The 13,314-nt window shown below is 36.6% G+C and overlaps 1 protein-coding gene across 6 annotated transcripts in view; it reads right to left on the bottom strand.

Annotated features, from left to right (window-relative positions):
- CADPS2 (calcium dependent secretion activator 2) overlaps window positions 1-13,314 on the bottom strand; it is a 552,288-nt gene that overhangs the window by 239,375 nt on the left and 299,599 nt on the right. For all 6 annotated transcript variants that reach the window (XM_068549383.1, XM_068549382.1, XM_068549381.1 and 3 more), the window contains exon 8: window positions 4,285-4,424. In XM_068549383.1, the coding sequence (XP_068405484.1) occupies window positions 4,285-4,424 (140 nt within the window). The remainder of the gene's footprint in view (window positions 1-4,284; window positions 4,425-13,314) is intronic.

Genomic DNA, 13,314 nt, shown 5'->3' on the forward strand with positions numbered 1-13,314 from the left:
TATATGATAGTTTCAAAGTATTTCAAAACATCTATTCATTCAATAAATGTTCAAACTGCCAAGCATGACTTTACACACAGAGAATTATGAGATTTATATGGTAGTGATTTGGCTAAAATTTTATCTTACTGATTTTAACTGTGAAATAATTCTTCTATAGTTATATACTCATGAAGTTTTCTTTTTCTTTCTTTCTTTTAACTATAAAAGTAATCAGCTTCACGCAGACTAGGTAGATCCCGGTCATAACGCTTCTACATATTTGTGACAATTGAATTTTCTTCTTTCTCCTTTTCAGTTGTAGATTTGTCATAATAGTCATTTGCTTTATTAGCCCCATTTTATTTTGCCTTTCTTTTGGCTGAGAAAATAACATTTGAATTAGGAAAACATGATTTAATAAAAACGACGATAGTAGTTCTGAGATTTAAGTTAATACTGCCTCTCAGCCACTAGGCTATGCTAAAGGATAGTCCATTTGTTCACGAACACTTCTGTCTTCCAGTCACCCAGAAAAGAAGGAAAATAAATTCTAAAGCTGAATGTGAATTATTTAACCACTCAAAACCTAGCTGGAAATTCATTTAACAGATTTATATAAGAGTTTATGTAATTAGTTTATATGACATACCCCCAAAGAACAAATGAACCCAAATTTTTACTAGCTAGATGTCACATAGTAATGTTTAGTTTGGCTTTGAATGAATGAGTCATCATTATGCTTATGTTATCCAAATTAAATATCTATTTTCATTTGCATGTAGTCAGTCCTATTAAAAATCTATAACGTATAGTCATGGACTGATTAATTACCAGAAGCATGAGCTTTAGATTGGTTATATTTTTCCTTCTGGTTCAAAAAAAGGTCATTTTAAAATGCAACAATTGAGGTTCAAACACCATTTACTTCATTTATTTTAGGTATTTTTTTTACATTAAATTATACCCTATCCCCTATAAATCGCTCTAAACCTTTAAGGTTCTTCAACTTAGGAATGCACGTTACTGTCATTACTTTTTCCTTAAAACTCTAAGGAGCACACTATTATCAATTTCATCTTTATTTATATTAATATCTATCCTTGTTTACACATGGTGGGAGGTACTAGGGGTTCAAACAGGTCTAAGAAACTTACAGTGTAATCAGGAACACATAAAAATACAGATAACATTAATAAAAATATTTACTTAGAGATAATATAGGGGCCATATACACATAATAAATGAATAAAGGAGAATACATGTTAAAATAGTTCACATAAGAGATATACTTGTTGCCCACATTATTAAAACAGAGAATAGGTTTTCTACGACTAAAGTCCCGAAGGATTTCTAGCTCTGAAAAGTGCTCTGAGGACAAAAATCCATAACCCTCCAATTTATTGTTTAATCCATTTGACAACTCTATCCAAAAAAGGAGTTTGCCATATTTTAAAGGTAAATTAATTTTTTAACTGTCTCTTTTTCAATTATTCATTATTCATCTGTTAATCATTCATTATAGGATGAATTATTAACAAAATATAATCCAGCCTGAAAGCAAAATGCTATTAATCTACTAATTCTATTATATCACTGCTTTGGCATATGACAGAGCACTTGGAAGAAGAAGGTTAGTTGACCTTCTCTTCTTAAATGTAATTAAGTTCAGTAAAATCCATCTATGAAGCACCACAGAAAATGATGTATAAGGTTAGGATAGTCATGTGTGTGTCAAGTCATGTTTTCCCATATACATCTAAACACAGGGGTGATATTCAAAATATCTAAAACTGTTACCACACAGGCACTGAGAAACCTAGACAGGTGCTTGTGGTCCCTGCCCAAAGTGATAAATTCCTATTATAGCAATGTTGAAATTCTGGTTGATCATTATTATTACACTCAGTAATGGTCTTACATAGCTTTTTCTGAATAACTATTAGGAAATATGATATTCTTAATTATGCTCCATAACACACCAACTAGCAGAACAACATCACAGATATTTTCAACTCTAGAATTTCTTCCTTTTACATACCATAAACTGTAGTTACCCAAATGTCTGGCAATGCCTGCTAGTATCTTCGTAAAGGCAGGTCACGATAGTTCTTGAGCTTTACAGATTAAATTCAGAGACTATGATATATTCTCTTTAGTCATCTCTTTCACCCATAGTCTTGGGCAGAAGTCAACTCCAGAACCATTCTGGGGGTCCTAATTTAGTCAAAGGTCTCTGAGGTGTGATACAAACCAATTCTCCTTCATTGCAAAGGAGTGATTAAAAAAAGCAAAAAAAAAAAAAAAATCAAGTCTTAGAAAGCAGCTGGATTGTACCACTTGCCCTGGAGCATTTTAGAGCAAGAAAATGCCAAGGATTAGAGCAAAGCTTTCTTTCCACGGGAGCTGAAGGCTTCAGAACTTGCTATGTGCCCAACTCCATATTCAATCCCGGTTCTTGGGTCAATCTGAAGGCTCTAAGGGTATTCATCACAGCGCTGCCCACGTGCAAATCAGGGGCCATCTTGGCGTTACAGTGCATAGGTTCCCATTTCCTGCTGTGCTATTCATCAAGAGACTGAGTTCAAAAGAGTGGGGAAATAACTACAATGTTTGGAACATAACGTGTTCCTTTTTATCTCCCTCTAGTTTCTACTAGTCTCTAAGCACTTTAGAGCAGTAGCCCTCTCTCTAGTCTTAAAGCACTCTCCAGCTATACCAAAATCGTCATGGTTGGCTAACAGCCCTTCCAGATCTCCTGCCTATGTATACGCCATGCCATGTGGCTGGTGGCTGGACTGCCCTTCCTCCCCACTGCCCACCTGCTGGATTCATCCCTCAAGCTTCGTCTCAAAAGTCAGTTGTCTTGTGAGACTTTCTTTGACTCCAGCTAGAATCAGGTGTTATTTCCACCCGTTCCCATTCCTCTCTTGTAGCGCTTATCACTCTGTATTATCATTATTTGTATACAAGCCTGAATCCCCGGCTAGCCAGTTCCTTCAGGCCTGGGATGGTATCTCACTGAGGCTTGCTCTGGTTGGCACAGAGGAAGTGCTCAATCCATGTCTGCTGCATAAATCAACAGCGAGCAGGTAGATGGAGGGGGGAAGAAAGAACTCTAAGTATTAAATCCCGGGAACTCCATCTGCATCATGAGTCACAGTTAGACGCTGCATTACTACATTAAAGATGCCATACTGTGGGATACCTAAATTATTGTTCCCTTTCTAAGAGCCCACCCGCTGAGGTCTTCTTCCCCCGAGTGAGACTAGTTCTGACACTGCATACACACTGCCCACCCAAACCAAGAGAGCAATATGGTCCTCAGAGTCTCATCCCAGCTGTAGGAGATACATCTGGGCTGCCTCCTGCTCAGAGCCTAACTTTGTTTTCCCTAACAGTCATCTAAAGAATCCTTATCTTGTGGACTTACCGGTTAACTCTGCCACAGTGCTAGTGACTCAGCTCCAAAGCCAGCAGAGATGGCCCTCTGTATAGGAATGCGCACAGACTGTTAGATTTGCTGCTAAACCTGGGATGAGACACTTTAGCAACTGCTTCTCTCCTTAGTAAGAAAAGTCTTCACATTCTTTCCTAGTGGGTAACATCCCTATGCTAGAATTTGGCTGTAGCAAGTCCTAAAGTATTAATCTGAGAAAGACCTGGGTTTTTAAAAACTCACTGAATTGGATTCAAGAGTTCAGACCTGTTTCCTCATCAGCTACAAGGGAAAAAGAATCTCGGAGATGGAAGTTGACTCCGACCCACAGCAATCCCCAGGGGCCAGTCCCTGCACTTCTGGTTATCCACCAACATCAGTTTCCTCCGGTAATGATCTAGTTTCTCACTCGCATATTGGAATGAACACTCACACCCCTCCCGTCAAAACTTGTACAGCCTCCTGGGTTATATCTGGACCACCATTAAACTTTAATGTTGTCTATGTAGGTTTAACTATTTCTGGGGATCTGAATTCTAGGCTTGTTTCAACTATTATTGTATTTTGAAATATATCTTACACATTATCTCCATACATCACTGTTCTTTATCAATATAAGTGATGTGCAATACCAACACAATCAAGTACCAATAGTGTGTTAGCATGCAATCAGTTATATTAACTAAATACCCATGTATTCAGCTATAAAGATGTCTACAGATTTAAAAAATTAAGTTAACCTATTACTGTAATTTGGCAGGAAAAACTCCATGTGAATGTCTGATATATTGGCTCTCAGTAAAATGACAAAAGTGATACAATGAAATCCAATAATTCAGGAGAAAAACATCTTCAAGTACACTCACCCACTATGTTTCATATGTGGTGGTTTATCCATTCGCACTGCCAATTTGATTTTTAAGTCAGAGTCCTGGCTATTTTTTGGAACGATCATTCGGTGCAACTCAGCTGACTTGGAGCTATTAGAAGTTGGGTATAATATCACCTGTAAGGGACAAAAATAACACATTTAGGTGCATAATACAGAATGTCTAAGGAGTAGAACTGAAATCTTTTCTATACATTTTCCTGCTTGAAAAGGTGGTGTCATGCCCAAATGTGTCTAATAAACCATTTCACTCCCACCACAGCAGATGGGTTTTCAATACAGACTGGTTTATTTATTTATTTTTTGACAAATATGTGTTTTCATAGTATCACATAACGAGTTTTCTTCCTGTGTCACTTCATAATGAATTAATAGCATGGTGGCTACAGTTGAATTGACAGTTGAAAAATACTTAATAGACACCGATAATTTCAAGATCACTCTAAACTCCTCAGAGCAAAGAAGTTCAGAAAGAAATATTCTTTGAAATTACAAATAGCATGCTCAAAAAGCAAAACCAATTATTTGAAGCAGCAAAATTATACCTCATGTTTTAATATTTTCATTGCAAAGCAGTGTTAAAGGAAATCAACTCAATTAGAGATGGAAAAGACTGATCGTCGCACATTTTCTGCTCTAGATCAATATCAGAGAAGGATTTTTTCCTGACTACATGTTTCCAAAACTATAAAGATGATATTATGATGACTGAAATAAAGTAATTATTTTTAATAAAACTGCTAAATTATCAAGTCGTTATTTCACAATCCCACATTCCACAGAGCCAACCCAGGAAAGAAAAGCTTACTCTTCAGATGTTACATACCATGTAGATTTAAAAAAAAAAAGTATTTTCCCCTTTTAGTCAGTCATGACACTACTTAGACACAGCCTATATTCAAGCCTTAATGAATATTTTTAAATGGGAGCACTATATTCTGAAGGATAAAATGAAGATATGAAATGCAGTACATCATATTTTAAGCCATTTCTTATTTTAAAGCAACGTGAAAAGTAAAAAAGCTTTAAGTTTCTAAGAAAATGAAAGAACTATAAACATGCTCAGGTATGATTAAACGTTTTCAAAGCACATCATGGCAACTGAATTTGACATGCTCTGTCAAAAAAAAAAAAATCTTCATTTCCATGTGTAAGTGAAAATATGCACGAAGAAATCTTCAGGCAAGGCTCTTTCTCTCTCTAGGAAAAACAACATAGTCATAGGCTCAACTTCCAAGTTGTTAAATATATCTACTATTTAGAGACTTTTCTCAAACCTATCCATAGCCAGGTTCAGTCCAGCATATCTACACACTTAAGCATATAAAGGCTCAGCCAAGAGCAGATTAAACGGCATTTGTGATATTTTCAAAAATTATGATCAGATTCTAGAAAGTTCTTTTTGACTGAGGAAATAGCCAATGGAATATTTTACAGATTCTTTCTTAAACAATAGTAAAGGAAAATAAGTTAGTAATTTCTGGCTCAAACCAGCAGACAAAGGTATATCATTTTCAACTCAGAAGGTGATTCCACAAGAAGAGTCAAAGACTAAGACAGAGCTATACATCCTCTGTAGCTCTTACTGCTATTTCCCAGCAAGTCTGAAATGCTTTTTCTATTTCTCCCTACCCCATCCTTTTTAAAAAAATTTGGCACGAACCACCTACAGACTTTATTCCTTTTTAATTCTTCTTTCTATGTTCATATGAAAATTGGTATTGTTCCAAACTCTAAATGTCATATACAGTAAGAGAATATTTAAATTAAAACTTTCGACAATTTCTCATTCTCTAAATGCCAATAATGGGTTACTGAAAAAGGTCCCAAAATAACTAATTGCAGTTTATCCCCAATTAAGGATCATCTCAGTACTGAACACTATCATTTCTGCCACATTTTAATTTTCTGATGGGTACCTCTAACTGAAGTCGGTGGAAGGATTTACTGCTTATCTCTGTTCAATTAAACATTTGAGTGCTTACTATGTGGGGACACAGAAAGATGAAAGAATATGGATGACTCCATAAGGAGCTGATAGTTTCTTCTTATCAAAGCTAAAAACTCAGATAATATCTGGTAATATCACTTCTTTCTCTTGCCCTTCTATCCCTAGGGTGTGCAGCAGTTTTCCAATACTGTTAGTCTCTGGGTTTATTCACCATCGTTTGTTTGGCTTCTCTGTTCTATCACACATGTAGCTAACTCCCCGTGTTAAATTTCCTCCATTTGAATGACCTGGAATTTTCTGTTTTTCTGGACAGACTCTAATAAAGGCGTAAACACTGCCACATGTAACAAATGAAGGCCCAGAGATATGAAATCTATTACTTCTAAAAATGGTACTGGTGAAGAAACTCTGTTAAATTGTTACCAGCTTCCCAAATTGTACAAGCAGAAAGTGATCACACCCCTTTCGATGATTCAGCCATGGATGGTAACAGACAAGGAAGAAGCATCCAAATGTGTAGAGCCCAAAGGGCCAGGGAGAATAAAGGACAAAACAATTCTTTTCAGATGCATAATAAGGGTCTAATCAAGAGACCCTGAACATTGTCAGGCAGGGTGCCTTCACAGTGCCTGCCATGCCAGCATCTCACTGTTCTCACCGGACACGTATTGCTCTGTATTTCCCACTTCACCTTTTTTCGAATGGGAAGCTTAATTGTAACTTCCCTGCCCCCTGCTCCACTGCTATATATTGGACTTGTGCTTGAGCAAGGTGGGGAGGGGAGATGGAACAGCAGGCGGTTAACACGAACCCTAGTTCATTGGGCACCAGGATGCAAAGAGCCACAGCTGGACCTGATTGAGATGCTGGACTTTGAACTGGAAGTAAGGACAGGATGAAGCTTTGGGTTGTTTCCCTTGAAGTAAATGCATTCTATGGGTAGTTGGAAGGGTAACAGAATTGTTGTTACCTTGGCTATAGGGATGAGCTATGGCAGATCATCTAACTGTTCACCAGGATTCATGCTTTCCCTAGTATAGAACTGGTGCCAAGAAGCAGCTAGCCAGCCATATTTTCTAGCTCCCCTGGCATCTAAGTAGGGGCATATGAAAGTTGTAGCTAATGGAATATGAAGAAAAGTGGTAAATCGTTTTGGGGAATGATGATCAAGATACAGAAGTGAAGAAGGTATGCCTTCTTCACTCATCTGCTAGCCAAATGCAGAGGACTCCAATGATCTAGAAAATGAGAGAGCCATAAGAGGGAAGAAACCAGAGCCCTGAATCACCACACGGAGGAAATCTACCCATCTATCAGGAACACCCATAATAAACTGTTATACAGGCACTATCGTTTTAAATTACTGAAATGTTGTCATTTGTTACAGCATTTAGCAGTATACCAACTAGTACATGAACACAGAGTTTTGCTGCATAAGACTTGCACAGGTAGTAAGTGCTTGAAGACTTTTCTTTCACGATAAGCAGATAAACCGTTCTACTTCAACAGGACTTAGTTCACGTTCAGAGAGGGATGTCTGATGTTGATGGTACAATAATTAGAATACTTAAGAGACATAACTTACTAAGGATTCTTCTTGTATTTTAGGTTCACACATAAGTTAAATCATAGCTCTGTACAAAATAGTTAGCTTCTTACAGAATTTAGCAAAGTAGCTTGTTCTTTGCTATTCATTTCTTAACTTTTCTACACGTATTTCTGCTTCTTCTAGTCTTTTAGTTTATTTTGGTCACCAACACTTTAAATGCCTTGTCATTTAGCATAACACAACACATTTTATGATTTATCTTAAATATAAAGCCAATGTATCTTCTTCATAATAAAATGTCAACATTACTTTCCATCTTCGCTAAAGTGTAATGGAAAACACAAAATGTTTTTTTCAGGCTTTGTTTAAAATTCTGTCAGATTTAATACAGAGGAAGAAAAAACTTAAAATGAAGTGTAAAAATACATATGTACATAATATCTAGAGTAATATGGGGTTCAGAAGGATCGTTCTCTTAAAATATACTTGTACAAACTGACACCCTTACATTATTTTTCTTCTATTAATATACATTAATTAAAGCCAAGCCATGTGCATCTGTACATATACTACATTATTTGAACTTTGTGGCCTATGAATTCACGACTTTCTAAATTTCTAAACTGTTTCAAAACTAAAAACCTAAAAACTGGGAGGAACAATCTAGAAGAACTGAGAGGGAGCTAGGTAGGCTCTGGGGTGAGGTAAAGAATTCACTGCCTTGTCCCATAAATCTCTCTTAGTCCAGAGGAAGAAAAAAAAAGACCACATGACTGCAGCAATTGCACTATGGTCTTTGAGTAAAATAATAGAGCTACATTTTTGGTATGAATCTAGCTCAAACATAGGTGCAATCAACAATTCTTAAAGGAATCAGGACAGACTTCATAGAGGAATCACTGCTTCATTTTGGAGTCTAAAAGAACACATAAGATTTATAAGATATTATAAGATACAATATACAAGACACAATAAAAGACACAGGGAAGGGACTGATAAAGACATGAGGCCATTGGAACTGACCCACCCTTAGAAAGTAGGCACACAATCCCGATGCTGACATTCTTACCACTACCTTTGCTTCTCAAGCCCTTCCCCAAGGGTGACTGGTCAGCTCTTTGTTCCCAGGGACCTATCCTCAGTCAGTTTCCACTGCTTGCCACCAAAGGAACTTCAACCAATACAAATGTTCATGACATTTTCTGCCATGTCAATTCTCTACCTTATCAAAAGGTAAGGGGAGAGCCCTGTGGAACAGTAACTTTTAAGGGTTAAGAAAAGGAAGAGAACTCTATAATCAAGACCAGAGGCCAAGGAGACAGAAGAAAAACGAGAAGGGTGGGATGCACTACATTCAAGGCAGAGAGTATTTCGGGGAATAGGAAGTGGCCGTCGGTGCCAAATGACACTCAAGAGGTCAAGCACGGTAAGGAAGGAAAGGCTACTGTTTGGTTTAACAACAGAGAGGTCACTAGAGATCTCAGCAAAAGAAAGTTTAGGTGAGGCCAGACTATAATGGCTTGAGGGATAAAGTCTATGAGAGGAATGGGGGAAGACATCACTTACTTCTTAAGTGAACAAGATGGGGCGAGATAAGCAAGATTGTTTTGGCTGGAAGGGAGATTGTGTACAAAGGCGGGGGTGGGGTGGGTGGTAAGGATATGGCCACGTAGACTGAAGAGGGTAAGGAAATGGGAAGGTTGTGCTGATAGGTGAGATCAGAAAGGAAGAATGGGGATAGATTGTAAAAGCATAGGTTTTGCTAAGGAGTTTGTATGTTATCCCATAACGTGTAATCGAAAGATGCTTCTAAACCAGAGAATGACATAATCAAAACGTCATACTCTTGTGTAAAGGATAATCCCTGTCTATCCAGCTCTATACATTCTGGAGAGGAGTCATGTGTAGTCAAGTGTCTTAACATCCAATTAAGAAATGAAATGGCCTTAGAAATACATCTTTAAAACAGAGTAAGAAGGGACTGAAAATGCTTTTAGCTGGAATGTTTCAATTTGTGATTTAAAAAAAAATTTTTTTTTTTTTTTTTTGGTTAACAATCAGATGTCCTTGAGGCATAGGGTATTTTAAGGAAATGTCCAAGGGATCATCACTCCAGATAACTAGAGCTATCTCTATGAGAAACCTTGACTTTTGGGGTTCAGTTGACATTTTTCGATCTTTCTCTTTCAACTGACAAATTTTACAGTTTAGCAAAGATTCATGACAACTATGTCTTGTGAACCTTTTAAGTACCTTCTTGAGAGCTTAGAACCTTGAGAAAGTATGTACAGTGAAAGGAGCAACTGAATTTACTTCATTTCAATAAATTTTTATTTAGCACATGTTAATAACTAGCATGTATTTTCTCCAATGTCAGAGCCCTGTATTTTCACTGTATGGAGAAGACGAACTGGATGACTTTTCTGAGAGAAATCTACAATACATCCTTCTTAGTCACATTTTCCAGTGTTTTAATACACCTGAGGTTGCCTAGCCTAAATTATTTCTCCTTTAATGTCACTGCTTCCTGTCCTACTTGGTTGAAACAAAGAACACCTGCTCACTTTCACCAACACAAGGCTCTCCTGTATACTGAAAGATTAGCATTAAGTCTTCTGTGAACCTTATTGTCTGTAGGCTAAATCCAGTTCCCCTTATTTTCAAAGCTGGAAAGAATCCTAGAATTTACAATACAGAACTGATCAAACTCCCAACCTCTTAAAAATGTGCCGATGGCCTGACAGAAAATTACACATTTCCTTCCTTCTGTATAGTACTTTTTTTTTGTTTTTTTAAATAAGAAAAGCCTTTAAAAAAATGAGTAAAAGAAGAAAAAGGAAAGTATTATCTGATATCTATATATTTTTTCTTGGCATTAGCTTGTTAAAAAAATAGAGGTAATAAGCTTTGTTATTTGCATGATGGGGGATGGAGAGAGTATGAAAAACAAACATCAAGGTGTGTAAATTCTTCCTAAATCTTTTCTGGCATCACTACTTAATAATGAACCACGGTATGAAGGGGCTCATGGAATGCATTTAGCAGAGTATGCTCCTTGAGGGCAAGGGCTCATAGTGATACCTAGAGTAATTCACCTGTGGCTGCTACTGTAATTTAAGCCAGTATCTAATTAAGCCATTCTTTTGTTTTTGAAATTGAAGTATAGTTGATTTACAATATTGTGTTAGGTTCAGATGTACAGCATAGTGATTCAGTATTTTTGCAGATTATATTCTATTATAGGTTATTATAAGATAATGGCTATAATTCCCTGTGCTATACAGTATATCCTTGTTGCTTATCTATTTTATATATAATAGTTGTATCTTAATCCCATACCCGTAATTTGTCCCTCCCTCCTCCCCTCTCCCCTTTGGCAAACACTGGTTTGTTTTCTACATCTGTAAGCCTGTTTCTGTTTTGCATATACATTAATTTGCATTATTCTTTTAGATTCCACATACAAGTGATATCATATAGTATTTTTCTTTTTCTGTCTGACTTATTTCACTAAGCATAATATGGTCTAGGTCCATACATGTTGCTTCACATCCTAAACTAGACACTTACCAAGTGTTTGTTGGATAGATGGGTGGATGCTTAGAGAAATTAGAAATAAAAATGCAAACCGAAAATTGATAACTTCATTGAGGTGAAAAGAGAAAAAGGCTTGCCAACTAAAGTACCGCCAAAACTTGCTAACAGAAAATGACAGTAGCAAAGGCCAGAATTGGTACGCCATTTACTTGCCGGTCTCTAAAAATTTCTGAAACTCTCATCTTTCCATTTCTGGACTGTAACGGGTGGAATAATTAGTCTCCCCAAAAATGCCAAGTCCGAATCCCCAGAACCTGTGACTATGTTACTTACCTGGCAAAGGGGAACTAAGGTAGCTGATGGAATTAAGGTCACTAATTAGTGGGCCTTAAGAAAGGGAGATTATCCAGGTGGGCCCAGTGCAATCACAAGGGTTCTCGGAGGTGGAAGAGGAAGGCAGAGGAGTGACGAAGCAAAGTGATGTGAGAAACACTGGACCAGCCATTGCTGGCTTTGGAAATGGAAGAGGACCATGCATGAGCCAAACACAGGCAGCCTCCAGAAGCTGGCAAAGGTAAAAAAAAAAAAAAAAACCTGCATTCTCCCTTTTAGGTCTTCTGGAAAGGAACACAACCCTGCCAACACCTTAATTTGAGCCCACCAAGATTCACTGTGGACTTCTGACCAGCACAACTGTAAGATAATAACTTTGTGTTGTTTTGAGCCACTAAGTTTTCGGTAATTTGTTAAAGTTGCAATAGGAAACCAATACACAGCCAATAAAAGCTGCGATTTGATTACAAAAACACTAAATTTACCTTTTAAAAAATTTCTTCTGCTACCTGTGTGATTCAAAGATTTTTACAGACAGATTTCTATCATTATCTCTGATTACTTTCAGATGTTTTTGGGTGTGATTATTTCTGTCACTTTCCTGAGGTATTCTGCTTGTATGAAATCTTTTGAAAAAACTCTCTCACCTAGTGTTAGTTAACTTAAAGTTTTCATTTTCCTTACCATAAAACAAAAGAAAAAATTGAAAAGGATTCATAATGAGACAGATTATTTTGGTTACTAGAATGAAGACCATCATGCATATATTTCTAACAAATTTCAAGTTCCATATACCCAAATGATCAAGGATTACATCTTCTATTTCAGTCTTCAAGAAAGACTTTGAAAGACATAGTCAAATTTGTCAAGATATTTTTCATGGCTCAATTAAAGATACTGGCCTTTACTAATCTTCATATATCACTTTTATTGCTTGTAAGGTCTCGATTTCATACTTCTCCTTGAGTGGAGCAATATATTCCATCACAGCTACATCTGTGTCTTTAAGACTTATCTAGACAGGAAAGCATTCTTATTCTTGATCTATTCCCCTCAGCCATAAATTATGAATAGCAGTAACCTTTATATTTCCTTACCAATAAAGTTTCTATTAGAGGACACTGCATGAGTAGCTTTATCGTGTTTCTTTTTACTAGTCTGGTTATAATAATGCCTGGCATTTATAAAGAACTTTTCAACTCAGTGCCTCAAAGTGCTTTGTGAAATTTAAACTAATTCTCACATCACCCTTAATAGAGATAGGCACTGCTCTTGTTGTGTAAATAACTTGACACTGAAGTTAAATGAATACCTAAGGGAAATTACTTCAAGATAACAATAGACACTTTCAATTTTACATACCCTCCACAACACATTCCCTTCATAATTTCACATACATTATAATAACTAATTTAGCTTTGTTCTCACTCTTTGGTTATTAAGTACTATAAGAACTCTTAGAGCCAAATCAATTTTATTTCTGTCAATCCATACATAGGATGGTAGGATGGAAAGGAGGAAGTTATGTTAATGCCTAAATTTGGATTACTTCAGCTGCAATCCTTAAACTGAAGACAATTATAGCAAAGTGTTTGGGAATTGACTAATTTACAGATAAGTGTTGGTACTTTTATGAA

The sequence above is a fragment of the Eschrichtius robustus genome, chromosome 8 (genome assembly GCF_028021215.1).
Source record: "Eschrichtius robustus isolate mEscRob2 chromosome 8, mEscRob2.pri, whole genome shotgun sequence".
Classification (NCBI taxonomy): domain Eukaryota; kingdom Metazoa; phylum Chordata; class Mammalia; order Artiodactyla; family Eschrichtiidae; genus Eschrichtius; species Eschrichtius robustus.